Source organism: Penicillium verhagenii, assembly GCF_028828195.1.
Source record: "Penicillium verhagenii strain IBT 33310 chromosome Unknown utg000006l_segment0_segment0, whole genome shotgun sequence".
NCBI classification, from domain to species: domain Eukaryota; kingdom Fungi; phylum Ascomycota; class Eurotiomycetes; order Eurotiales; family Aspergillaceae; genus Penicillium; species Penicillium verhagenii.
Genome location: NW_026643170.1, coordinates 1,133,307 through 1,155,456, shown reverse-complemented (window position 1 = coordinate 1,155,456; position 22,150 = coordinate 1,133,307). Strand labels below are relative to the sequence as shown.

At 46.4% G+C, this 22,150-nt stretch overlaps 9 protein-coding genes across 9 annotated transcripts; 1 reads left to right on the top strand and 8 right to left on the bottom strand.

Annotated features, from left to right (window-relative positions):
- Positions 1-165: 165 nt before the first annotated feature.
- N7466_005841 (glycoside hydrolase family 32 protein) lies at positions 166-2,344 on the bottom strand (the record flags this gene model as incomplete). The annotated part of the gene is made up of 2 exons (XM_057165238.1): positions 166-1,881; positions 1,943-2,344. 2 exons carry the CDS (start codon positions 2,342-2,344, stop codon positions 166-168), a joined length of 2,118 nt encoding a protein of 705 aa, XP_057020837.1.
- A 1,382-nt stretch (positions 2,345-3,726) lies between these two features.
- N7466_005840 (sugar porter family MFS transporter) lies at positions 3,727-5,487 on the top strand (the record flags this gene model as incomplete). Its single annotated transcript, XM_057165237.1, has 4 exons — positions 3,727-3,824; positions 3,885-4,210; positions 4,266-5,049; positions 5,103-5,487. The coding sequence occupies 4 exons, from the start codon at positions 3,727-3,729 to the stop codon at positions 5,485-5,487; spliced, it is 1,593 nt and encodes a 530-aa protein (XP_057020836.1).
- Positions 5,488-5,912: 425 nt separating this feature from the next.
- Positions 5,913-7,274, bottom strand: N7466_005839 (uncharacterized protein; the record flags this gene model as incomplete). Its single annotated transcript, XM_057165236.1, has 1 exon — positions 5,913-7,274. One exon carries the CDS (start codon positions 7,272-7,274, stop codon positions 5,913-5,915), a length of 1,362 nt encoding a protein of 453 aa, XP_057020835.1.
- A 928-nt stretch (positions 7,275-8,202) lies between these two features.
- N7466_005838 (glycosyltransferase family 2 protein) lies at positions 8,203-10,591 on the bottom strand (the record flags this gene model as incomplete). Its single annotated transcript, XM_057165235.1, has 3 exons — positions 8,203-9,456; positions 9,520-10,224; positions 10,307-10,591. 3 exons carry the CDS (start codon positions 10,589-10,591, stop codon positions 8,203-8,205), a joined length of 2,244 nt encoding a protein of 747 aa, XP_057020834.1.
- Positions 10,592-13,924: 3,333 nt separating this feature from the next.
- On the bottom strand, positions 13,925-14,671 carry N7466_005837 (uncharacterized protein; the record flags this gene model as incomplete). Its single annotated transcript, XM_057165234.1, has 1 exon — positions 13,925-14,671. The coding sequence occupies one exon, from the start codon at positions 14,669-14,671 to the stop codon at positions 13,925-13,927; it is 747 nt and encodes a 248-aa protein (XP_057020833.1).
- A 1,288-nt stretch (positions 14,672-15,959) lies between these two features.
- N7466_005836 (uncharacterized protein) lies at positions 15,960-16,190 on the bottom strand (the record flags this gene model as incomplete). Its single annotated transcript, XM_057165233.1, has 1 exon — positions 15,960-16,190. One exon carries the CDS (start codon positions 16,188-16,190, stop codon positions 15,960-15,962), a length of 231 nt encoding a protein of 76 aa, XP_057020832.1.
- A 410-nt stretch (positions 16,191-16,600) lies between these two features.
- N7466_005835 (DUF563 domain protein) lies at positions 16,601-18,064 on the bottom strand (the record flags this gene model as incomplete). Its single annotated transcript, XM_057165232.1, has 1 exon — positions 16,601-18,064. One exon carries the CDS (start codon positions 18,062-18,064, stop codon positions 16,601-16,603), a length of 1,464 nt encoding a protein of 487 aa, XP_057020831.1.
- A 659-nt stretch (positions 18,065-18,723) lies between these two features.
- Positions 18,724-19,929, bottom strand: N7466_005834 (alpha/beta hydrolase; the record flags this gene model as incomplete). Its single annotated transcript, XM_057165231.1, has 1 exon — positions 18,724-19,929. One exon carries the CDS (start codon positions 19,927-19,929, stop codon positions 18,724-18,726), a length of 1,206 nt encoding a protein of 401 aa, XP_057020830.1.
- Positions 19,930-20,679: 750 nt separating this feature from the next.
- Positions 20,680-21,999, bottom strand: N7466_005833 (uncharacterized protein; the record flags this gene model as incomplete). Its single annotated transcript, XM_057165230.1, has 1 exon — positions 20,680-21,999. One exon carries the CDS (start codon positions 21,997-21,999, stop codon positions 20,680-20,682), a length of 1,320 nt encoding a protein of 439 aa, XP_057020829.1.
- Between the last annotated feature and the right edge of the window lie 151 nt (positions 22,000-22,150).

Genomic DNA, 22,150 nt, shown 5'->3' with positions numbered 1-22,150 from the left:
TCACAATTTATCTATCAGCCTACTGAAAAGAATGTTCATATTCAAATAGATTTCCAGAAAATAGATGATCAGAAATGTGGACTCTCTTAACAACTCGTTTTGTTAAATTTACCAGGATTCCAAATCATGTATACTATGTCGTCATATGAAATATCTCAAAAATACTCACGAACCGTTCCAAGTTGAGGAAATCTGAGCAATTCTAAGCCGGACATTTGTAGTGTCTCCTCCAGTTGAGAAGATCTGAGAGTAGGTCGCACTATCGCTCGGGAAAATTTGGGTGGTCATTGTAGTTTCCCCATCTCCCCCGAAGAGCTCAATGCTAGACCAGTCCACATAAAGGAGCATATTGATCTTTCCATCGACATTAGAAGCTAGCGGGGTACTATAGGTGCTTGCAAATGTGCTCTCGAAAGAAACATTTCCAGACTTGGACCGATCAATAAAGACTTCCTTGGTTGCGAAGTCATAACCGACTCGCGTCTGTTGTGTAAGATCCGCAGTAGCCCGTACAATTATTCCAAATTGTGAAGTCCCTGATGCGGCTGGTGATCGATCAGAGAATTCCAGCTCAATCTTCATTGCTTTACCAGTGCGGCCCAAGGGCTCTGTGCCTTCGTTCATTGAGAGCCAGGACCTTTCACGGTAGTTATGGTCGATGAGGGTGGCCCAATTTTCTGCAGGAGCTTGGACGAGAGCAGGCTTTTCGCCTATGGTCTTCAGAGATAATAGACGAGGAATCGACATGGCACTGCGCCAAGGACTGGTTGGAATCAGACCACCGTATTGCCAATTGTTCATCCACCCTATGACAATACGCTCGGGTGTAGATAAGCCATTGTAACCCTGGGCTGCGTAAAAGTCTGGGCCCAAGTCTACCCAGTTAGCCACTTGGCTTCGCGCTATGGAGTTCGAGAAGGATATTTCATCCACGTTGATATGACCCCAGCCTGTAGTTGCGGTGTCAACAATCTCGATCGCGGCGGTTTGATTTAGCAAGTCGCTGACATCCCAACTCTGCCAGAGTAAGGTTTCGCTGTTAGCACCGGTAGCAGATCGCACAATTTTCCCGTCGACCTTGAGGTATACGGCTGTATTATTGATGTCATCACCTCCACCGATCAGAAAGTTGATGTAATTCATAGAAATCGTGAAAGGTGTAGAGGTGAGGGTTCCTGTTGTGACATCCCCGTTCAAGAATGTATTGACAAGGCGTTTTCCCAAGTAGCCAGTCACAGGGCTTTGTCCCGGCAGGGTACCGTGGGCTGGTGACTGGCCAACCAAGTCTCCCGTGGCATTCCAACCCAAATCCGCGAAGCTCCCAGTGCCTTCAAAGTTGGCGAAGATGATGCTGTCGCTTGGCAGGGGAGTGACTCCAGAATATACATTATCGGCATCCGCATTGAAGGTAGTTCCGTTGAAATCTCCAATAACGTACTGTGTCCCAGAGCCAATAGTTCCTGGGGGTCCACCAGGATTAACCCCGATCATAGCAACCCATTTCGTATGGTTTTGACTTCCATCGACAGGGAGGGGAAAGAGGTTTGGACACTCCCACGCGCCTCCGACCGCGTTCACGGGCCCAAACTCGCTAGCCATCGACCAGTTCTTCAAGTCCTTGGATGTATAGATTACAAGCATGTGTAACTCTGCCAAAGAGAGGACGGCAATCCAATTCTCCGTTGGGGCATGCCAAAAGATATTCGGATCACGAAAGTTGAGAAATTGATCTTCATATGGGGCGGGTGGATCCAGAATGACTGGGTTCGCCTCATCATGCGTGGTCCAGGTCATGCCATCATCCAGACTGTAAGCAATGGACTGGGCTTGTTGGTTTGCTTGGACAGTTTTTCCGCTGGGAAGAACTTGTTCGTAAGGATACTGAAAGTATAGTGTTCATTAGTCACAGCCAGATCACACATCGATGTGGATTCGAACTTACGTATGAGGTATACATGGCAACCAAAGGGGTCTTGCCATTTTTGCCAAATCCACTTGTATTATCATTATCGACCACTGCAGACCCAGAGAAAAACATCTCAGTGACGTTGTTCGGGTATCCGCGGGCAAGTAGGGCGACTGGTTGTTGCTCCCAGTGAGTTAAATCTCGACTGGTAGCATGGCCCCAGGAAATGTTACCCCATGTCTCTCCGCCCAGGTTGTATTGGAAAAAAAGATGGTAGATCCCGTCGTGATACAAGAGACCATTTGGATCGTTCATCCAGTCTTTGGCAGGAGTGAAATGATACTGGGGGCGGTACAGCTCATCATAGGCAGTGGATTGTGCAAACACGGCGCGGAATGCAGTGCAAGCTAAAAGAAGTGCTTGAAGGATAGTGGCCATTGTGAGACCGAGGAAGCAGGGATTGTGGTAGTGAATCAATTGTCATCAGAAAGGTTGGGGGCTATTTAAATCAAGTAAGGACCTGTTCAGTTTCAATTACGGTGTTACATTTCATTCTTCTATGAAGCTTAGTTTACGAAAGTTCAGTGCCTCGGAGAAATCGGAAGTTCAATGTTAAGTTGGGTACCTCGATAGCATTGACTGTTCAGAACGCGAAGGGCCCGTCGTGAGCCGTGGAGGTCGCGGACCCGCGGAGTACTGAACTCCTGCAAGAGAATCAGGGTCCACGTGTATAATTTTGTGCAGAATTGTCAATCTGCATGCTTGCGGAGCTTCGGTAACTAATTCACTAGTCTCGTTCGAGTAGAAGTTAACGATAGTAGAATTTGCCGAAGTTTAGCGACGTTTCGCCGATTCCAACGAAATTTCGCCGATTTTCAAGCCCGAAAAGCGAACAATGCGTTCCTGGAGAGGAGATCTGGCTCACGACTTCCCGATACGGCCCGTTTTCCCTGATTTTCATGACCCGTGCGGGGTCGAACTGCCGTCGCGGGGTTCTCAGGAAACATTCAAGGAAACATTGAAGGAAACCTCCACAAAGCTGGGGTGAAGGTTGACTTTTTTCAGAATTAGACTAGTCTTAAATAGGCAAAGCATCTGAGCTCTGAACCAATCAAGATTCGACAAACCAAACGTAACATTGTCTCATATTTTTCTATCACTTCAATGTTCCTAATGAGTTGGTCAATTTCAAAATTAGAACAATAACTACGCGGTGGGTAGCTCCCCGTGGGGTACAGTGCTCCGAGTACGTGGTCACAGCGGGTCTATATCGGACACAGGGTCAACAACGCTTGAGATTACCTCGGGCTGCAGGTGAAGCTTGAGAATGTAAGATTTTGGAACGAGGGAATGAAGTGATAAATTTCTGTATCTATTCAAACTTTAGAAGGTTCTACCCGAGGATTAGTATTCACTTAGACAAGTACCCTTCATACACCAAAATATTTTGCATCAGTATTCGAACACAATTCATTACGTCGAGCTTCTATAGAGGACCGTGATATCTCGAGGATATCGAACAGACTCTGCGACATAATGAATCAGTTGTCAATGCGATACTTTTTTGGCTTAGACCTACTTAGAGTTGGCGCTACTGTCGTAAAGGGCCCAGAAAAGGGCTTTCTCCGCCTCTTTTACTTCAAACCAACCGATGGAATCACCAAGCCACTTGTATTTTTCAAAATAAAAATAAATAGAATCCAACGATCGTTCTGAAAATCTATAAGACCCAAGGTCCTGTCCAGCTCCAAGAAGATCACTCTTTCAATTACCTACTTTGGCTTTTCTAACCGTTCATCATACTTCACTTTACAAGCGTCATGGGTATCTTGCTCAAAAAACCCAATGAAGTAGCCGGTGCATCATGGCCTGCCATTGCTATCTCTAGCTTTGTCGCCTTTGGTGGTATCCTATTTGGGTAAGGTCTCTAATTTCAATTTACAATCTTGAATTCCTTCTAATCTGTTTCTGCACAAAGATATGATACAGGCACCATCAGTGGAATTCTTGCCATGCCCTACTGGCAAGATCTTTTTTCCACTGGATATAGAGATAGCACTGGGCATCTCAACGTTACATCTAGTCAATCCTCTGCCATCGTCTCTATTCTGTCAGCTGGCACCTTTTTCGGTGCCCTCGGTGCGGCCCCCCTGGGAGACTCTATCGGTCGTCGATGGGGTCTGATAGCTTCAAGCTTTGTGTTTATCTTCGGTGTCATTTTGCAGACAGCTGCTGTTAGAATACCACTATTCCTCGCCGGCAGATTCTTTGCTGGGTTTGGTGTCGGTCTGGTCTCAGCATTAAGTATGTGCTCTCCGTGTTTTCACGTCAATTCTTTCTCGACTGACTGATATAATAGTCCCTCTCTACCAGTCTGAGACAGCACCAAAATGGATTCGTGGATTTATCGTCGGTTCTTACCAGCTCGCCATCACTATCGGTCTTTTGCTGGCATCCGTGGTGAATAATTCAACTCACAATCGAGCGGATACTGGCTCCTACCGCATACCGATTGCCATCCAGTTCGCCTGGGCGATTGTCCTGATTGTTGGAATGCTCGTGTTGCCCGAGACCCCTCGCTTCCTTATTAAAAAGGATAACCATGAGAAAGCCGCTCAGAATCTTGCCAAGCTTCGGCGTCTCCCTGAAGATCATCCTGAAGTTAGAGAAGAGCTTGCTGAGATTCAAGCCAACCATGAATATGAAATGAGTCTAGGCGAGTCCAGCTATCTCGAATGCTTCCAGGGCAATCTTGGAAAGCGGTTGCTCACAGGCTGCGGTCTACAAGCCCTCCAACAATTGACCGGGATTAATTTCATCTTCTACTATGGCACACAATTCTTCAAGAACTCCGGTTTCAAGAACGAGTTTGTCATCAGCTTAATCACCAACTGTGTCAACGTGGCTTCGACGTTCCCTGGTCTTTACGCTATTGATAAGTGGGGTCGCCGGCCCGTTCTTCTACTGGGTGCCATCGGCATGTGTGTTTCGCAGCTTCTTGTCGCCGTCCTAGGAACGACTACTACTAGCCAGGATTCCTTGGGCAATATTATAGTACTCAACCAAGCGGCACAAAATGCTGCTATTGCCTTTATCTGCATCTTCATTTTCTTCTTCGCTGCGTCTTGGGGACCTGTTGCCTGGTAAGTCCGACTTTTCCAACTTCCACACCCAAGCATGGCTAATATTGGAATAGGGTTGTTACTGGTGAAATCTTTCCTTTGAAGGTTCGCGCCAAGTCGCTATCCATGACTACTGCCACTAATTGGCTGCTAAACTGGGCTATCGCCTACTCCACCCCATACCTCGTGAACTACGGCACTGGAAATGCAAATTTACAGTCCAAGATATTCTTCATATGGTTTGGATGCTGCTTTATCTGCATTGCTTTCGTTTATTTCATGATCTACGAGACTAAGGGACTTACCCTTGAGCAAGTCGATGAGTTGTACTCGGAAGTTAGCAGCGCGCGCAAATCCGTTGGCTGGAAACCTACCATTACCTTCAGGCAGATTGTGGAGAAAGATCGAGGATCAATCAGCCAGAGTCATGATCATGAACAAACCCAAGAGAAAGCCTGAACCTTTTCTCTGCATGTGAACCGCCGGATACAGACTACCCGAACACAATCGGTGTCCAAATGTCACTATCCTTTTATGATGGAGCCTATCCTCCCAACGCGATCGATAGGTCCTGTGTATTTCAACTCACTGCTCAGATATAATTAAATTGAGAAATTCCCCCCTAATTATTCAATGTGACTGCTGGTCAAATTTGGTATTTGCGCAGCCCATTCAATTGGTTCATGGCTTGATAAGCAATAAGATATCTCATCAACTGACTGACTAACCATTAAAACTAGTCAAATGATCGTGCTGTGCACAGTTCAAGCAAAATATCACCCCTAAAGAGTGGCAATTTACCCCAAAAAATCATAAGCTTCAAAAGACCCGAGCAAGTAATTCAAACCTTGAAAATCAAAACTTTTTCACCACCGACAATATGATCAGTCCTCCCATTCAATCCGGCACATGGGACATGTTGGGACCATAATGTGGTCCAGCCATTCAGTCAAACAGGTTTCATGGAAGTTATTCCCACATTGAGCTTTGCAATAAACAAGGGTCCGTTCAACTTCTCCGTCATTATCGGTATCATCATAACTACCATTATCGCTGTCACTGCCAGAATCATCATAGCCCCCTGTACGGATGAATTCCACGCCTTGCAAATCCTCCAGACAAATTCCACAAGGACCTTCTATCTCTCGGCGTGTGACATTTGATGTCTGACGGGGAAAAGGTCTCGTATTTTGGCGTGGTACCCTTTCCGCGTTGTCTTCTTCTATACGAAGTGCTCGGTTTCTGGTTCCTAGTACTCTCTCACGTGGGGCGATCAAACTCGTCTCGGAGATTGTCTGTAGTGGTCTTGGGACATTATTTCGCACATTGTACCTTCTGCTTGCCGCTAACCTTTCAAACCGTCCTAGGTCAAGATTTGTAGTCGGACTTGTATTTTCCTGTACACGTAAGATCGTAGCCTCGTTTACTGGTGGTGGAATTGAGACTGAGGTAGTTTGTCGGCTAGTGAGAGGATTGGCTGAAGGCCGTTGAACTCTACGGGTATGAGAAAGTGATTCTTCATCGTAGTTCGAGTGGTTCAGCCTTGACGAAATTGCTCGGGGTGCCCTAATTGGGTTGTTTTGTGTGTCATTTCTTGTTCCTGAATCCAACCCTTCAATTCCGGTCGCGTATCGAATCACGTTCCTACTGTTGCGGCCTTGTGCACGCGGATTCACATCCACATCCACATTTTCAGCTAATGAGGCTGAGAATTGGGATCTTTGTTCTGCCTCGAAGCTTGCCATACGTGCAAGAGCTTGCTCATATCTCTGGACATATCGGCCCAACACTTCATCATAATTCGATTGGATTGTATCCAGAGAAGGTTCAGTAACAGGGCCTCGGGCAAAATCCGGATTTGGAGCAACTCGTCGCCGGGTGGACTGTTGAGTTGTCTCTCTTGTCGGATCGGGTTGAGATTGCATATATGAGCGGACTTGCTCCTGCCAACGTGCAGCGAGACCGGATGCTTGCGATTGATGCAACCTGGTGCACAATACGTACGACGCCAGTTCCTCCAACAGATCCGCGATGCAATTTCCCGCTTCGAGCTCTTCAGTACCTTGGTCCAGTAAATGTAAGGCATAATTCCGACCCTGTACATTAGTCTCATTATCACAGAGCCGGCCTTGGGTTTGGGCGTATCCAACGCACCGGGGCTTATTCTGTGGCTCCAAGTGGATAATCTGCGACAGGTGGGGCACAGACCGGGATTGGCTGGCCGCAGATAATGATCCGTGCAGCATGATAATTCAGTTGATGATGGGCAGTATAGAGAATACTGTTCACGATGCGACTCTGATATGAAGACCGTTATAAATACTGTTTTGAAGTCAAAGAAGTAGAAGCTCTGTGAGAATGTCCCAATTCACTCGAGGTCTGTAGTTGTTTAGTATGTCTTGACGGTCGACAGTGTAAACCTTTAGTGCGCCACAACTCCACGGCGCAGTGAAGCGGAACGATACCTAAGCGCCAAGATGTTTTGGGATCGGAGGTTTAGCTTTGGCTACAATAGTTCCTTGCTCCAAACTTATGCAGTCTTGGGAACTGCGCCGCTGCAATTTTGGAAAACTCGGTGCCTCTTTTGGGCATTTAAAAGTTTGAAAATCGAAAAACAAAGTTGCAAAAAAGAATGGTCCCAGAGGGGGTCGAACCCTCGACATTCGCGTTATTAGCACGACGCTCTAACCAACTGAGCTATGGAACCGATGGAAGGAACCTCAATTATTGGCTTTATAAAGCCGCGGTCATTTTTGCCAGAATGCACACCTAATCCAGTTAGACTTGTGCAATCAAAATTGCCAAGACGAGAAATCCGGCCCTTCGGAACGCGTACCGAGTAAGGACAACCAGTTGACAAGACTACCTCCAGCTATTGTTATTTTTATTGCCCGTTATTCTTTTAATGTTGATTATAACATACCAAATTCCTTTAAACATTGGTTAATCCCTCAAGACTAGTACATATCATGTATGCAACAGCCCTCAAGGCTACATAAGATAACTTTAGACATTATTGGCATTCAAATTGAATATGTAGAATATACAAATATATTTGAACCGAGAAGATGAAATATGTAGATGGACATTGATTGATTGATTCAAAGATATTAGGTATTCAAAATGTTCTTTCATCTTCCAACATTTGAAAACATTTACCACTATAATCGGAAATTAAATATAAAATGAAAAACAAAGCACCAAAACAGTTGCAATGGTCGAAACAGTGTGCTCAAGCTCAAACCAAGCTGCTTGGCCACCAAACGCAATTTGCTTGCTCTTCTGAGTTGGATGAGCAATTCCCGTCTTTGAATCGCGGTCTAGCAATTCTTCCCGATCTGGCATCGTTGGTGGAATAATAGCATAAGAAACTGGCGTCCAGAGCGAGGTGCAAATAAACAAAAAGACAGAAGGTGGCCAGAATGCATGGGTAATAAGGCACTTCACAACGTCCTTGAACCCACTCTCAGAGGCGAAGCACCTGTACGTGGAAAGAGCGACCGCGCAGAGTGTCGCGTACACAAAAACAAAATGAAAGAGCGCCATGAAGTTCAGCAAGACAACCTTGAGACGAATGAACATATTCTTCCTCATCGCTGGGTCTCGTTCGTTCAGCGCAGATCCAAGGGAGCCTGTAGGCTTGAACGCTTGAGTCTGGCCACCAAGCCAGCTAGGAAGCATGAACGAACGAATAATACAAAGGGCAATATAGGGAGACATCCAAAGTTGGAATCGTGAGCCTCGCTGGCCAGTATGATAGCCTGATGGAGTGTAAAGTGTGAATTCACAGAATCTGTTTGCCATCGTCGATGCGAAGCATGCCCAGATGAGCCAGCGGAGCTCCTGCTCGCTAGCATAAGCAACAAGCTGCTTACCCCATAGTAGAATAATAGGAACAGCAAATAGCGAAGCAGTGACCACAAGGGTGTATAAGCTTAGTACAGCATACAGAAAGCCGGAGAAGCGCTGGGCAAAAGACATTTGTCGCACGGCCTCGCCCCACACGCAAAACTTGAGTTTGAACGCAGTGTCGACTGTGCCGATGGCCCATCGCGTACGTTGCTTGAGATGGCCACCAAAGTCTTCTGGGATTGTTCCGAATTGCAGCTGTTCATGGATATAGGCTGTCTTCCACCCCTTACCGAGCATAAGGGTTGAAGTGGCCACATCTTCGGCTAGTGAGCCCAGGGGAAAGTTTCCAATATCTTCCAAAGCCTCTCGTCGGACAACATAGCCGGATCCTGTGCACCAGGCGACACCGAGTGCATCTTTAATTGGTTCAATGACGTGCACAAAGAAGTCCAAGCTTTGCGCGAGGGGGTCGCTTGACGGCACATTATAGAATAGTTGAGGAGGGCAGGCCAGGGCCATCTTGGGGTCAACAAGCAGATGGGGCACAATAGCACGCAGCCAGTCTTGTTCAGGGATCTATATCAAGTAAGCTTTTCAAGTCTTCTTTATGGTTGTTAGAGATCACGTCGAGTATCTTACCATATCTGCGTCCAATGCCGCCATGAATTCACCAGCTCCACCTGGTAGTCCAACAGTATAGTCAAGGCCGTTGTTCAAATTTCCGGCTTTGAAATGATGAGGCTTGCCTGGGATCTTCTCACGGGCAACGTAGAACAAATTAGAGTAAGTAGTGAAGGCTAATTGCTCAACACTCTTTTGTAGGGTAGCTGACTTTCCATCGTCTAGCACAATGACCCGGAACCTGTGTGCCGGATAGTCTTGATCACACGCGCCACGAACGGTATCCAAGACGAGGTCATCTTCCTCACCACAACACGTCACAAAAACGTCGACGGTGGGCACCTCACCCCCTGTCAGACGCAGCTTTGGCCGACCTCTCTTCTTCAAAGCTAACATGGTCCAGCCATTTTGCAAGAGAGAAGGAATGGCAACGGAGAGTTCAATCGCAACGAAAATCCATGCCGCGATGAAAGTCATTGACTCGGCTTTCTGCGCCATAATAATGCAGTAGATACGCAATCCCAGGTAGAAGACATATAGAGCGGAGTTGGCAACCATGAATATCGGCGCGAAGTGGTAGACTGTTCGCCTCCAGCCCTTCCAGGTCTCGGCGTCATCTCGATCGTGTAGGCGGGCAATTGATCCAGACTTGACCCAGTCTTTGCTGAATCCAGCCGTAGCCGGGTTTTTCACAAGGGGTACTAAGCTCTGCTGACTTTGCCACTATATCACAAATTGGTAACTGATTAGTCCCAATACACAACAGAAGATTGTGCTGAATGACACAAGATATAATCGCACTCACGTTTGATGGCATCGGAGAAGGACATTCAGATCCAAAGTTCATCGATGGTCTTTGACTTGGTGATTCGGAGAACTCTGAAAATGAAGCAGTGGACCTGAATGGTCTATCGCCCACAATGGCACCCATGGAAATCGGGCTAGGGTATAATCCGGTCATATCTGAGTAGACAGCATTTTGTCGTGGGACAATTGGTTCCACACCGGTTGAGGCAGGTTGGTGGACTGAATGGTCAGAATCGTCTTCGCGGTCTGTCGAGGAGTCGCGACTGCGATTGATTGCAGCCATGGCGCAAATCGAATGCGCTCTAAACGAATGACGTGGGAAATGTCCGGAGAGTAAAGATGGGTCGAGATATTTGCGTATAATGAATGAACCGCCCTTGGTTACAAAAAGAAGGAATAACAACAACAAACAAAGTGGGAAAAGACTGGATTTTTAGAGCAGAACTCTGGAAATCACCACAGAAAAGAAATCCGGAAATCCACGCCAAAAGTGGTCCGGACAAAAATACTCGATCTAGAGCGAAACTGATCGACAGTGGTTCGGATACCCACAGTTCGGGTACATTCCATGAAGCCATGACGGGGCTCATATCGTGACTAGCTTCTCAAGTGAGGGCTCAACCATAAATCGAACCCTCAAAAAGGCAACCTCCATGACCCCGTAGCTTCTGAATTTGCCTTCTTGAAACCACTGTGCTATTTTCAGAATTTGGTTGTTGGAAATAAAGCAGTGTGGCTTGATTGGAGTATTTTGGTATCCATATGGTGGACGCTCTAATACTGACGCGGCTTTGACCCACTCTTGATCTATTCCACCAAACCTTCGCTACACGGGCCAAGGAGCAGGTGTCGCTATTTTGGTTGCATAAGTCGAATAAACAGTGCTCCGTAACTTTGGAGGCCTGCGGGTGACGAAAATGTTTCATTTTCAGCCACCAGGCTTTTCCATTCAAAGGTAAAGCCGATCTCGGTCACGTCTCCTTTTGTGTCGATCTACGGAGCACATTCTGGATGAAATACTAGTCCTCCCGAGAACTTAAAAGGAGTTCGGTTTATCAACATCAAGTGCTGATCCGATTAGCTAATTCAGAGACTGGCATCCTTCAAAGACTTCTCTTTCGCATCCTCCTCACCCCACGCTTGCAGCATACTTTGTACACAAACAACCTTCCATCAACCGCTACAATGTACATTTTTGGTTATCTTGTCAATATTTTTCTCCTGATTCTGCCCCTAGCAGTCACAATCGGCACGCTAGCTGGTATCGATGCCCACCGCAGGACCCTCGGCGAAGGATCCATTTTCAAGAAGGGTTCTTACTCGAAAAGAGCATACGACAGCCAGACCAGCAGCAGCCCAACGGATGTAGCTGATTTCGCACTTGCACAATACTCCCATATTCCAACCAAAAATCAACCATGGGAAGCTACAGTGGAATTCTCAAGATAGATGAGAGCTTGGTTCTCAATGGATGTTCGTTCTTCGACTCGGATCTATGCCGATCAACGTCATGACAGACGCGGGAGATTGTCTGCATTGGATAAGCTTATTGATATCAACGTGAGTACATGAATCGTACGAAGTCTTCATGTTATACCAACATCTGCTGACTATGACGGATACTGAAGCAGATTTTCCACTCTGCCTGCATATGCTCTGCCCATATTCCAAGGTTCAAATCGTCTTCCCAGGTCAACATCGAGAAGAAAACAAGATCAAGACCCACAAGTCGCCCCACTGGTAGCCCGCGAAATGAATGAATCGGCAAAAGCGGAACCACTTAGTCAGGCTAGCAAATTCCACAGTCAAATCCACGCCAGGGTTATTACCCTTAATGAATAAAAAGCGTGTCTGTCGAACTTGAAATCAGGCGATCGGTCGAATTTTTTTTTGGGTTCACTGTGTACTATTATCACCAATAAATTGAAGAGCGCAAGCTATACATCATGTACCGGAAATGGCTTTTTCCTGCAGGTACAATAAACTTGGCATTCGTAGTGCCGGTTCCCGCTCTCGGGAGACCGCGTGGCCCCGAAAGTTTCAGCCTATAAGCTTAAAAGCTATGGACCGTCCGGGTGGAGGCTCAGCCCTGCTGCCGCGTGCTCAGTTCTACACAAAGGTTTCAAATCGATCAACAGCATTAAATCGTACGATTTGAAAAAAAGATCAGCAGCACTAGATAAGTAGCGTGAGACGCCGGTGGAGTTTTTTTGCAGCCACCGTATTCTGTATTTGTTATCTCTCTCATACGGAGAACAACTGACGGACTCCTCGCGGACTTCTCACCGGATTGTTGACGTAGTCATTTATGGATCTCCTGCGCCGTGAAATTACGACTGAAGCTATATTTAGGCTTTGAGCAACAGGCTTTTGGAAACTTTGATTTTAGATCTCCTTATTGAATTCCAGCTGGTTTTTAAGAGTTCGAAAATTTTACCCCGTACTAGAAATCCGTTGCACGCTACGTAAAATGGGAATGAAACGAGCTAAACTCCTTAGTAAAATTCTGAAACACTTGCACAAAGTGACACTCCGTACTCCATACGGAGTACAAACGGAGTACAGAATAAGAATACTCTTATGCTACTACATTGTCCACCGAGTATTCAAACGTCAAAGCAAAAGCCAAGCCAGCTAGACCCGGGCTTTCTCCTGTTAAGGCATGGCCAATCCATCCTTTGCCAACTACCTGTCAGTTCTGTTTCAGCCACCCATTGAAGAACCCCGTCCGTGCACGAATATCTAGCCTAAAAACAAATCCTTGTCAACTTCCAAAAATGTGCAAGTGCCTTCCTGCCTAGATTGAAGGTGACTTTTGGCCACAGGTTGGGAATTCGGGCATCAAGTGACCAATCTTCTTTCTTTTTTTCTTTTCTTTTTTCTTGCAATTTTCTTGATTTTCCCTTCTCGGATTTCTCTGTAGATAGGGCCTAAACAAGATCACGTAATGATGGCTCTGGTGCGAACTTTGTGGGCAGAAGGATTCTGTCGCTTCCCGGGCACGATCCAAAGGCGGTGGCCACAAAGCTCACAGATTTCCTTTTTTTGATTCTCAATGTTTTCCTCTTTCCAGATTAAGCTTAGTGCCTCTTTGTTTACCTCCATATTTCCCTCGTCCCTCCAGTTCCATGGGTTTATGTATTCTTTCTTCAAATTCGGTCTTCTCTTAATTGGAGCAGTCACTGGTAGTAAAATTATTGGGTTATGCTCCTGATCCAGATATCCGTTCAGCGCGATAAGCTGTGCAGCAACGCGTTGCTCTGGTAGTATGAATTGAAGAAGAATACGTATCACCTGAATTTCGGAATAAGGATCTACCATAGCCACGTCAAACATCAATGACGTCCCTGTCTCAATGCACTCGTAATATACTCGATATGCGATGATGAGGAGCTGAGAGGTAAAAAATGAGCACTTGAGACTAACAAACAGGAAAAATAATGAAAGTAACAAATAACTTCGGAATATCAAATGAGACATCCAAGAACTGAGACTAATAAAGATGCTTGATAAGGAAAAGGACGAAGCCTCGGAAGGGCGTGAGATATGATATACATATTCATCCACCTCGCGCCATCATGCACCTCAACTTGGCGAATCAGGACATAACTTGGTCCTACGCCAAACGTTTATACCACCAGCCGTTTAGTCTAGACACTGGGTCTCCACCCTCATTGCCTAGTCCGACCTCACCCTTGTTCGGAATTCCCTCCTCACCATCACTTAAGATGTCGACATCACTTCCCAGATCGTCATAACTTCCCAGATCGCCATCACTACTCAGATTGTCATAACTACTACTCAGATCAAGATCTTCCGGTCGATCCACTTCATAGGCAAGCAAATCCTGACAATCTTCCCTGCGTTGCCCGTCAGGGTCATAGCCTGATTTCTTCCGATAATCGAAAAAGAAGGGCCGTTTTTCTTGATAGAATTTGCCCATGGAGAGATATTTCTCAGCCACAATGGGGTCCATCTGTTCATTTCTCTGGATGCTGTAAGAATTTCCTCGTTCAGAAATGTAATAAATTGGCCACTGGAGTTGGTAATTGGTGTGAATATTGGTCATAAGCTTCTGGTCACAATGGTTGAGGAAGAGATCGAAACAGATGAACACAATGTTTGCAGAGCCAAGCATCTGGATCATGCTCATTTGAAAGTTGAACAGCGGACAATCCTCTTTGATTTTCTTGGCTATAGCGCGGCAGATTCCCAAAACCAGGTCCCCAGCCCAAGGAATGACATATCCATCACATCGAGAGATATGGTGAACAAACCGGGCCGCGAGCAGGCATCGTATGGTGAGGTTCGCTTGCAATGCCGTTCTAGCTTGGGCAGAAATGTGGACTTTTGGGGCTACCATGGCGCTGATAGTATGGGTGTGGCTGACCAATCGAGAAAAAAAGTTCGGGGGGACCGTAGGCTTGGGGTGAGATACTTCAACAGATCAATTGAGGGGTTGATCGGGTTGAGAAAGTTGGAAAAATGAAGAAGGGTTTGAAAGGAAGAAGAGTATAATTGATTCAGTAACTCCCATTCGTAGTTCAGCCCTGAATTGAGGAATTGACAGGATTGAGTTTGAGCGTTGGAAGAAGGAAGAAGGAAGAAGAAGTTGAAAGGAAGAAGAATACTATATGTATGTACTTGACCCAATAACCCCCGTTTACAGTTGAGTCCTGGAGGACCTCGCTCCGAATCCGACCTTTTATTCACTTCATTGGGTCTTCTATTCTCTGAGCAACGCCTGTCTCCAGTATAAATACAATGGAAACAACATGAATCTCATTCTCCACACCCCTATCTTCTGAGGACTTCTCCTTCCGACCAATCTTTACCTTCCCTGAAGACTTCCTTTATCCCCTTCTGGTAATCTTTATATGTCTTGATTTCATAGGTTGCTCTTCAATGTTTGGAAGAGCTTCTCTGTTACACGGCAAACATAAATTAAAGAATGAAATTGATCCGGAAATACGAGAAAAACACAGACTACGAAGAAAAGGCCAAAAAGAGAGACGGGAGAGAAGAGACAATCTTAAGTAGTTGGGGGCGGTCATGCATGAAAGCTTGAGGGTTATTTAATTAATTTCGAGTACTATCACATGAATCCCTCTAACTATTTCTTCCTCCGAGTGCGCCTTCTGTGTGACGAGGCAAGCAAAAAACAATGTATTGTTCTAAGGTCCGAAAAGCAAGGAAAACAAAGACAGAGAGAAAAAAAGAGAAGAGAAGGAAACAGGAGAAGAAAGCCAGCCCTTAAGTACCCCGTACGTTAAGGTTGGCGAGAACTAAACCTAAAACCCAACCCTAACCTTCTCAACCGAACAAAGAGAACTCACTGTCAACTCGTGACTCATGACTGACACATGTCAACACATGTCACGATGTGTGACATTCTGCGTGCGGTTCATGAATTTGACCCATTGTGATGTCTCAATCAAGCATAAGTCCCCATAGCTCTGGTCAGACTCTGATCCATTCTCCAGGTCAAGAAGCCCTTCATCACTCCACCGAACCCCAATTGACAATATGATATTTGAGCAAGTCCTGGTTCAAGTGATGTTGGGCTTGACTTATCCATTGAAGGAAGGCCGCGCGCGCACAAGCCCACCATGGCTTAAGGGATCACTGGGAGAGCCCAGCTGAGCTGTCGACTAACAGGTGGCACTGCCGCTGGAGTGCAAGCTGGTGCTATGGTTCGATTCGATGTCCATATTGTCGAGGACCTCGCATCTCGCACATCGGCTGGCAAGAGTGATCTCGACTGTGTTCGCTGCTCTGGCGGGATGCGGCTTACTCCCTTGTCGCTGTGGGCAAATCTCAGAAACCTTGTAAGATACCACGCAGCCCCGTGCAGGGCAGAAAGTCAGCTCCCAGAGGCACATTTTGATGTCGTGGAATGTGAAAGCGAAGAGTGATGAAAGTAACAATCGATGATTTAGTTTTGAAGATCTCTCGTAGTAAATGAGATGTTGAAGAAGGTAAGCTCAGCTGCCTCTGAATTCAACCTTTTATAGTGGCATAATTCACTTCGTTCTATTGGTTTCTGATGATGAGTGAGGACTGTGACTTGATAGAGAGAAGAGAGGGGGGAAAGGAAACAGAAACACGTCGTGCTAAGGCACCGATAGGCCTAAGGGAACTTCCCGAGACACACAATCACCCCCTGCCCGTCACGCGCTCTTGATGAAATCTCTAAGGCTTTTCTGCAAGATTGGCAGAGCCTGGTTCTGCTTAGAATATTCAAATGAAGGCCGACTGACAGCCTAGACGTCGACGGGGCTTCCAGCACTGCCTATTTATTAACATCGTAACTTCTCATGCCTTTATTATACATTGCCTTGATGGCTATATTCATCACATCCACGAATCGCTCAAAGTCCAAATAAACATCATCAGAATGCCAGTCACCCTGCTTGACTGACGGCGGTTCATTTGCATGTGTACTGAAATAGTCATGACCTCGCAAAGAAGCAACATTGCGAAACCCCTTGTGATTGAGCCCAGCTGGTAGGATCTCAACCATCGCCGACCCAGGAGGCAAGAAAATCCCATGTGTGAGACCAGCTCCATGGACGCCTGCTAGGATATCCGATTCCCGAATAATCTTCAACTGCTCTTCGTAGGAAATCGCTGCGAAATCGATGGACTGAATGATGACGGAAGGGATCTCTCGCTGGAGCCGTTTCAGGTATTCCTCTTGGTTGGCGAGTCTTCGTCCAGAAACTCGGTTTATGAATGTCAAGGTTATTTCTTTGTTCTGCCGTGGGATGGTGCCATTGAGTCCATATAGAGTCAACGCGCGATCGACAAAAGTGTTCAAAAGATCGGACTTTTCGCAAGAATTGATCTCCCAGTCACCCTGCCAAAGTGTATTTGATGCACCAGCAAGGGGTACGATTATATTTTCAAATGTCGCGTTTGCCGGGAGATCGTTCAGACGGAGGACTCTCTTCTTTGAGAAGAGCGACCATAAATCGAAATACGGTCCGTCTGGGTGGTCATCAAGTATGACGACTTGAGTGTTTGGAGCATCGCGCGCGGCGACGTAGAAAGGAGTATAATCTGTCGATTGGGCTGTAATTTGAAGTGCATCTATACTCAGTGTCATGGAGTATATTTCCATCAACGAGTGCCAGTGGTTGGTGGCGCCTTCCCGCTTGACTAATATAGTGTAATTTTCGGTCTTTGTCGAAGATGGTTGCGTCTCGTTATCCATTTGAATCCAGCCATTGAAAACTACGGGCAGACCAGTGTCATACCAGTATTTCTCGAGCTCATCAAAGCTTGGATACTCCGGGGCACCCTCCAGCACAGTTTCGTTTAATTCCAGCTCTGATTGTTCCACCAAGTTGCACTCTAGATGGAATTGACCTTCGTCATGGTCGTACCTGGCCCCCTTCCCGAAACAGAAAGAATCCCATCGCTTGCCCGTGGTGTGAGAATGGAAGCAGGTGAGAGCGGACGACTGGTTGCAGTACTGTCTTGCTGAATCGCGCAGGTTTTCAAGAAAAGCTGTTCCAAATCGCTCAGCACAAAATGTTGGTTCTGCAGGAACGGTGGTGTATTCGACAGGGAGACTCAGAGGTTCTATTTTTTCGCCAACAGCGACAGACGGGGCGATTAGACGGTATGCGTAGCTTGGTATTGGTAGAAATGAATAGTACGTTAGCAGCAGCAGTATTGTCACCAGCACAAATGATCCAAGCAGTGCTAGACGGCGCTTTTGACGGCTGCCGTTCAGGACGGCCGCGAGCATTTTCACTCAAGCCTGACAACGTGGACAAAAGCATCGAGGAAAGATTGGGTTGCTCGGGACTCTAAGGAAAGAACAAAGACACCTGCTGCGAGTCCAATCACACATGGCGGCGGCTGCACGCCTGCGCCCCACGCTCTGCATAAATGAGAATGATACGCTGCCCTCTTTGGCGCTATTTGGTGTTTGAATACTTTATCAGTGGGAAAGTGGACCGGCGCTTATCTGGACTGCCAATAGAACATCATGGTTGATTTTGTCGCGCTGCATTGGTGCAGCGTGAAGATTTATGTTGAGTGTATGTAAATACCTTCGATTGCCCAGGTTGACAAACACGGAGCAGCCAAGGTGTTGTTTTGCCCGCATGTCCTCCAATTATCGGGGTGAAAATTTTGATTAGCTCAATAACAATGGATTACGCGTCTTCAAGTGAACGTGGTCCGTGAATTCACCGGCGGGAAGTGGGGGCGGTTCGGGTTTCCCCCTGGAGGCTGAACCGGCGAGAATCATCAGCCAACTTTCTACTTGACGGGAGAAATCATATTGAAAATTGATCAGATATCTCGAAATCTGATATTTTTCTATATCCCAACCTGGGTGCGAAACATCTCCAACTGCTATGACAGCCTTGGAATTTCCTGAACTAAAAAGATTGATTTAAGTCAAGATGTAAATGTCCGATCAACGGCTTCAAATTGTCGCATCACTGCCATTGTGATTACGGGGTATCCCATGATTACATCATGCAACCCAGTCTTCAATATTTCCTCTCGAATAACCCCATTATTCGTTCTCCATTCCATCATGGATCCAGCAGCGCCAAGGTCTGTTCTTGAATCCAACTTCTTCCGTTCGAGCTCATCGTAGCTGATTCCTGTCGGAGTTGACGCATTAACAGCATGCCAAAATAGAAGCTGGGAGTGGTGCCACGGAATATCATAATCGTCTTCAGCATGAATTATCGTCAGTCGGTATTTTTCCCCGTTGAACTCGTTAGCGCGAATATATTGGGCAATGGAGTCTTTGCTCAGCCATTTGTCCCGAATGAATCTTTGAAGGTATTGGAATACCACCGGGAACCTGGCAAGTGGCGAGATGATTGGAACGGTGCCCGCAACACGGTACGTTGAGACCAATGTTGCAACGTCGACAAATGGCGCAACAAGGACAGAACCCGCAAATACCACGGGTGGATTTTGCAGAGCAAAGTGTTTGGAAACAGCAACGTTGACGGCCGTCCCCATCGATTGAGCGAAAAAGAGAATCCGAGACGGAGGAATCCCTGCTACATTCATCGCCCAGTCGACAACATCAAGGGCATCAATGATAAGCCCAGTCTCGGATGGCGATCCGGTGCTTTTTCCAAATCCTCGATAATCAAATGTTACAACATGGATTTTCTCGGGATTCCCAGCAGAAAGTGCTCGGTAGTTGGGGACTCTGTACCCCGAAGCGACAGTTCCACCGGCACCATGCATGTGGATAATCAGCCGAGCTTCGGGGTCATCTCGCAGTAACTGAAAGCTGACTCGAGACTTAATATCGGAGACAAGGCCAGCGGGTTCTTGAAGGAGAGAATTCTCATTCTTGCGATACAGCTCCACGGGGAGAATATGCCATGCATAGAGGTGTTCCCCATCTGTAGTTTTGATATAGAAGGGGGTGACCTGGTTTCTTAAAAATCCAAAAGTTTCCGGAATATTCAGGTCTTTGAACCATGTCATTTGAACTGCGTGGAGGTACACAACATGAGACTGGAATGTCGAAGTGGTGAGCAGCCCTAGTAGGATCGCGTATAACCCGACCGCGACTGCCAGTGGGATGGAGGCATATTTGAAGAAAGTCCCCGCTATGTGGCTGGCCGTCATCTTGAATCTCCAAGGAGACGCAAACAGAAGCAGCGATTATATCGTGATTCGTGAGAAGAGGCACCTGGGAGATGCGAGGACGTCGATCTTGAAAGCTGACGGCTGGGGAGGCACTAGGACTGTGGGGCAGGCTAACCCATTCAGTGTTGTGTACAAGTCTCTCCCACTTTGAATGCTTCTATGGCTGTTTTCGAGTTTATTTTTGTCATCGAAGCTATTTTTGTAGGATGTGAACATTGAAATCTCAAATTTTCACTTGGAAAATTTTCATGAAATATAAATCGTGATTACTACTGTTCGCTATGTGGCAGATTTGGAATGAGGGTACTTAACTACGTGGCTCTAATGGCAGCGGTTAATACCATCAGTTGATTGGTTAAAGTGGAGGGGATCCCTGTCAAGGGTCAGGCTCAGCGTTTGTAGTCCCCGCTCAATACCCATTTTTCTCAAATCTTCAAAATATTCGTTTTCTTGAAACCGGCCAGCGCCAACGAAAACATTTGAATGCCACCTGCAACCCAATCAATACAAAAGACCCCGTTCCGCGCAGCGTGAGTTTCCCTTACTCCGCAGAAAAACATACAAAGAAAAGAAAAAAAAAGCAGGAAAAGCAAATACAGGTCTCAGTCATATGAACAGATCATAATCATCGTATAAACGAATAGTTGTCAATTCTAGGTAGGAATTGACGGGATAATGAATTTCAAACCAAGAGGTACGAAAATTCGTAAAGGCTGTGCTCCGAAAAATTCACAAAAAGGGCAAACCGTAAATAGAATATTCGTAAGTGTCGTAAATAGCGGATTCTTCTCCTCTCAGTGCCGCAAAGACCTCTCCAATCATCACAATGCGCGTAATTAAATAGATCGCTGGGGATGCCAAGCTGATAATCGTCAAAATACCATCCCATCGCACAACAACTTTCTTGAAGTGCATGAAAATGAGCATCGACACAATTGAAAGAAATGCAGAAGTGCGCCAAAGCCATAGCTCGACAGTTGTTGGAAAAACCGTGTTCCAACAGGCAAGATGAAGGGCTCCAAAGGAGATACCGAACAGGCACGCCAACGGCCAAATTTTGGATCTATATAAATCTGGATCCCAGTGAGCGATGACAGCATCCTTGGGAATCGTGACTTGGCTTTCCACTTCGTGAAGTTCTCTTTCGTCGATTATGGTCGTGTATGGTTGTTCAGCAGTGGGGCAATTTTGCGCCCGGCTTCTCGCGAATTTCTTAACGACGTTTGATTCGGCCAATCGCCTCACCCTTTCTTCCTCTTCTTTTTCGAAAACGCGAGGAGTGAGATAACACACATTCCAGTATGAAATTTGGTCTTTTGATCCTTCGTTATCGAACTTGTCGCTGACGGCCATCGACTCGAAGACCTCGAACTGTTCCTGGCTCATACCTGGAAGCTCCACGAAAGACGGTGATCGTATATCTTTTGGCTTGTTCCACCAAAAGAAATATGTGACGATAAACAACGGGATATAGCCAAGTGTCATTGACTCCAGCTGGGATAGTGGAAGGGAATAAGAGACGCGCAATATACACTGCACAGAGAACCAAGTGACTTGTATTACAGCAAGCAGCTTTGCAGCACTGTCCGATTTGCTCTTGTCGCAGATATCTTCCAAAGATAAGCCCCAGCTCGAATGGTCATCCCAACGGATCAGCCCTTCATTGAGTAGCCAGGTATACTGATTTGGCCAGATGACGCGGTCTCCTTGCGGGGTTCGGTATCTCAAGGCGAGCATGCTTATGTAGAATGCATGGATAAATTTCAATTCTCCTCCTGTGGAAATTGCGCATTCCCTTTCCATTCGTCGGCATTGAGACCATTCCTGAAGTCCCTCCACCGCGATGAACTCTGGGGCGAGAAGTGCCTTGAAGAAGAGGGCAAGTTTGTGTAGCGTGGCGTATGACTGGCGTTTATAAACTCGGGGATGTATCACGACCCATGTACAGAGGAGAATCGTGGCAAGGCATGTTGTGATTAAGCTGATCGTGCTGCGACCAGGGCTATCCCAGACCCAACCTACCAGACTTCCACTTGTCGCTGAGCCCATGGACCTCTTCCATACATGGGCACCAATGGCGTTATTTTTGTGAGGAGGAAAAGGTGGCAGAGTGAAACAATAATATTTCAAGTGTTATATCTGGTGTTTTTTCTGGGAAATCAAAGCTTTCTATACTCAAGGAGAGGCGTCGGTGATATAA